This window comes from Rhinopithecus bieti, unplaced genomic scaffold (genome assembly GCF_001698545.2).
Source record: "Rhinopithecus bieti isolate Rb0 unplaced genomic scaffold, ASM169854v2 scaffold_1368, whole genome shotgun sequence".
NCBI lineage: Eukaryota > Metazoa > Chordata > Mammalia > Primates > Cercopithecidae > Rhinopithecus > Rhinopithecus bieti.
In genome coordinates, this window is record NW_016803382.1 from 556,691 (window position 1) to 561,486 (window position 4,796).

The 4,796-nt window shown below is 46.6% G+C and overlaps 1 protein-coding gene across 2 annotated transcripts; it reads right to left on the minus strand.

Moving 5' to 3' along the window:
- Positions 1-1,167: 1,167 nt before the first annotated feature.
- LOC108535753 (hematological and neurological expressed 1 protein-like) lies at positions 1,168-1,905 on the minus strand. Of its 2 annotated transcripts, none has more exons than XM_017882025.1 (2): positions 1,502-1,905; positions 1,168-1,366 (listed from the first exon to the last, which is right to left on the minus strand). In XM_017882025.1, the coding sequence occupies exons 1-2, from the start codon at positions 1,795-1,797 to the stop codon at positions 1,168-1,170; spliced, it is 495 nt and encodes a 164-aa protein (XP_017737514.1). In that variant the 5' UTR covers positions 1,798-1,905. The 2 variants fall into 2 exon arrangements, with proteins under 2 accessions (XP_017737514.1, XP_017737517.1); XM_017882028.1 differs by having other exon boundaries at positions 1,207-1,380; positions 1,473-1,905.
- Positions 1,906-4,796: the final 2,891 nt, after the last annotated feature.

Here is a 4,796-nt window from a genome sequence, read left to right on the forward strand (position 1 = left end):
TAATTACTTCAGTGGGCAATACATTTACAAGATTTAAAAATCAGATTGTATTGGCTGTGTGCAGTGGCCCACTCCTGTCATTCTAGCACTTTAGGAAGCAGAGGTGGGAGGATTGCTTGAGCCCAGAAGTTCAAGACCAACCTGGACAACATAGTGAGACACTGTCTGAATAAAATTAAAAAAAAAATTTTTTTAAAAAGAAAGGTATACACAGATGCATGGTGAAACGTCTTCCTCCCACCCTTTGTCCTTCTGTTGCCCAGATGGCATCTGGAGCCTCAGCACACTTGCACACACACAACTGCTATTACTAGTACCTTAGGGACCCTTCCTGAGTTTCTTCATGCATATACAAATAAGTTGTATGAGGCCATTCTCACACTGCTGTACAGAATACCTGAGGCTGGGTTATTTATAAAGAGGTTTGGCTGGGCACGGTGGCTCACCCTTGTAATCCCAGCACTTTGGGAGGCCAAGGCGGGTGGATCACTTGAAGTCAGGAGTTCGAGACCAGCCTAACCAACATGGTGAAACCCTGTCTCTACTAAAAATACAAAAATAGCTGGGCATGGTGGAGGGTGCCTGTAATCCCAGCTACTGGGGATGCTGAGATAGGAGAATCAGTTAAACCCGGGAAGCGAAGGTTGCGGTGAGCCAAGATCGCACCACTGCACTCCAGCCTGGGCAACAAGAGCAAAATTCCATCTCAAAAAAAAAAAAATTTTTTTTTCTTGGAGATTTCCTTATAAGAAATAGAGGATTTCTCATTCCATTTTACTGCTGCATAGCATTCTGCTATATGAAAGATCATGATTTGTTTAAAGTCTCCCTCTGGGCAGAGGTTGCAGTGAGCTGAGAACACGCCACTGCACTCCAGCCTGGGTGAGAGAGCAAGACTCTGTCAAAAAAAAAAAAAAAAAAAAACTCCTCTGATGGACTAGGTAGGGCTTCCAGATTTTTTGTTTATCCAAACCAAAATTAACTGGAACATTTATCATTTTGCCTGTGTATGAGTCTAGCTGTAGAAGAAACTCCTAGAAGAATTGCTAGATCAAATGGTGTACTCATTAGTGATTTTTTTTTTTTTTTTTTTTTTTTTTTTACATAAAGTGCTTCTTTTTAATAAACAAATCCAAGAGATGTACAGTCAGGCTCAAGTTGTGCAGTTCACAAGCATGGAGAAAACACAAAACCACAGCGTTCAGGACAGTCAGAGCTAACCCAACACGAGGCTGGACTTGCCGCCAGGGGGATTTCTTCTGGATGGCACTGGGGCGGGGGCCACTGGGCTAGGCACAGGCGCAGCAGGCACCGGCATCTCTTCACTCTGCCCCAGGCTGCCTGGCAAGTCTGTGTCCACATTTTCGGTAGTCCAAGATACTCGGGAGGCTAAGGCAGGAGAATCGCTTGAACCTGGGAGACGGAGGTTGCATTGAGCCGAGATCGCACCACTGCACTCCAGCCTGGGCGACAGAGCAAGACATGAATATCACCTTCTCCCTTCAGATCTAAGAAGTCTCCGGAGCTTGCTTCAGAGGAGTTCCTTCTCTGCAGTCCAGATGACTCCAAGTCTTCCCTGCCACCACTAGACTTGGCACCTGCCGACTTGGCCCAAGAAGCTTGATTTTCTTCAGGTGTCCCAAAGATATTAGAGGCCATTTTGTTCTTCCTCACAGGTTGTTCTGTTGGTTCATCAAAACCTAATGAAAAATTGGATCCACCACCTGGAGGCCGCAAAACCCGGGAGCTATTCCTGCTGTTAGGGTCGACTCCCTTGAAGGTGGTCGTCGTGGTCATGGTGCCGAGGAGCGAGGTAGGCTGGCGCGGGAGCAGAACACTCAAAGGGTCGGACCCGAGGTGCGCAGGGAAACTCCACACCCAACAGCCGGCCACCGCCGCAGGAGCCGCCGCCGCTTTTTTTGAGACGGAGTCTTGCTCTGTCGCCCAGGCTGGAGTGCAGTGGCGTGATCTCGGCTCACTGCAAGCTCCACCTCCCAAGTTCACGCCATTCTCCTGCCTCGGCCCCTCGAGTAGCTGGGACTACAGGCGCCTGCCACCACACCCAGCTAATGTTTTGTATTTTTAGTGGAGACGGGGTTTCACCGTGCTAGCCAGGATGGCCTTGATCTCCTGACCTCAAGATCTGCCCGCCTCAGCCTCCCAAAGTGCTGGGATTATAGGCGTGAGCCACCGCGCCCGGCCACTAGTGATTTTTTTAGGTATCACTAAACAGCCTTCCCTAGAGGTTGTACCATTTAACTGTCATTTCTTCTCTCTTTCTCTCATGACATACAATTTATTGAATGTCTAGTGCCTCTTAGGCACCATGGGAAGTACTAAGGATGTGAATCAAGTAAGATTTGGTTTCTGTATCATTGGAGCTCACAGTCTGGTGCAGTGGTTTTCAACTGGGATGATTTTACTCTCCAGGGACGTTCGGCAATGTCTACAGACATGTTTTGGCTGCGGGGGGTTGCCAATGGCATACTGGCATGTAGTGGTTAGAAGCCAGGGATGCTGTCAAACATCCTACAATGCACATGGAAGTCCTCACTACACAAGCAAGTTTAAGCCCAAAATGTCAATAGTGCTGGGTTGAGAAGCCCTGGGCTTGTGGGAGAGAGAGACAGACACTCAAATGTGCTATGGAAAAGGTGTGTTCTTGAAACTTAGAGGAGTGACTTCCAAAGGGCTTTTTCAGCAGGGGCAAGTGGATTCTGGAGGGAGGGAGGTGCGAGAACAAAGGGAACAGCAAGTGCAGTGGTGTGGAGGTGTGAACAGCTTGACTCAGGAGGAAGGACAAGTGATTTTGAATGGCTAGACTAGTGAAAACTGTATGAGTGTGGAACAAGGCCAGAGACAGGCATGGATGGTGCTTACTGACAAGGGCCCTAGCCGCTAAGCTAATGTGGGGAGTCAGTGAAGGGTTTTAAGCAGGGGAGTGAGTCACTTAGATGTGCATTTTAAAGAAACTCACATTGGGTGTGGGAGAGAGGACAGACTGGATGGGATCAGACTGGCCACGGGCAGAAGAGTGAGGAGGCTGCAGCAATAATCCAGGTTGGAAGTGACAAGAGCCACCACCAAGTGAGAGTGGGAACAGAGGGGAGGGGACAGGCTCAGGAGATATAAAAGAAGGTAGATTCAGAAGGCCATGGAGCTAAGAAGGAGCTCTATAGGATAATTCCTAGGTTTCTGATATGTAAGCAATAGGGTGGACAGAGAGGTCAGTCTGTGAAATAGAGAACGCAGGAGAGCAGATGGAGACGGGGAGAAATGCAAACAGACGTGTTGTGTCTGAGCGCCGTGGGGCTGGTCAGTGAGCAGGGGAATATTCAGACCCCCAGTCAGCAGAAAGCCCAGGGCCAGCATGCACATTCAAGAGGCATCAGCCAGGAGCTGTCCTTTGAGGCCCTGGGTGTGGATAAGCTTATCCAGGCGGAATGAAGAAAGAGAAGTGGATGGAGAGCCCAGCCCTGGGGAGCAGCTGTTGATTGGCCTTTGTGGAAATTGCAGGAGGAGCTGAATGCTCAGATCTTTTATGAATTTCTGTTGTCATTTCTTCCAGCTTTGCCAACTGTGGGGCTCTCTGTTTTCTTCTGTGCAAATGTCCTAATTCTTGGCAATTTAAAGGGTTTTGCAAATCTAACTTATTGTTATTAATACTGTTATTGTTATTATCCTAACTGTTCATCTAGTAACCAAAAGCCTTCCTCAACTTACCCTTTGCCACCTCCTATAATCATCCTTGGTTTTCTGCCTGCTTCATAAGGAACTCTGTGCAAATGCCTACCATGGAAATGAAAAACTCTATTGTAATTGTCTGTTGTTTGATTCCCCAGTTGTGCTAAAAGCTCCTTAGGGCAAGAACTGCAGTTTATTTGTCTCAGAATCTCCAGCACCTATGACAATGCTTAGCACTTAGGTATTTGAAAAATGACTGTTAACAAATGGTTTTGGTTGAGTTCTAAGAGGTTTATTGACAGGCCCACTATCCATCCCAGGGCAGTGCTGGTTTATACCTGTTGTCCTGGCAGAGTTATAAATAACATTAATAATAACCCCTTTCAGCCAGGCGTGGTGGCTCATGCCTGTAATTCCAGCACTTTGGGAGGCTGAGGCGGATGGATCACTTGAGGTCCGGAATTCGAGACCAGCCTGGCCAACATGGTGAAATTTCATCTCTACTAAAAATACAAAAATTAGTCGGGCATAGTGGCACATGCCTGTAATCCCAGCTACCCAGGAGGCTGAGACAGGACAGTCACTGGAATCCAGGAGGTGGAGGTTGCAGTGAGCCAAGATCACGCCACTGCACTCCAGCCTGGGTGACAGAGCGAGACTCTGTCTCAAAATAATAATAATAATAATAATAATAATAACCCTTTTCAGTCACAAATGTGCCCTAGTATATGTATATATAAAAGTATAAAGTACTAAAGTACAGATAAAGTATATGGTGACCCTATTTGCAGAACACTAAACTGTCATAGCCGGTCCTACCATTAGGTAGGCTTCTCTGTTTACAAAACATTCCTGCCAGAGAAATCGGTGGACACAGCAGGGTAGGTTACCAACTCAAGTCAACATTGAAGAAATGGGAGCCACTCTTCTGAGATAAGATAACAGCCTTATGGGAAAAAGGGAAATCAGGCAGATCCTCACAGTAATAAAACTTGTTTTAAAACTAGCAAGCTATCAAATCAGTATCAAAAATAGTTGGCACAAATAGAGTGGTTGCAGTGTTAAGAACCAAGAATCATGGGATTTTTTTTTTTTTTTTTTTTTTTTTTTTT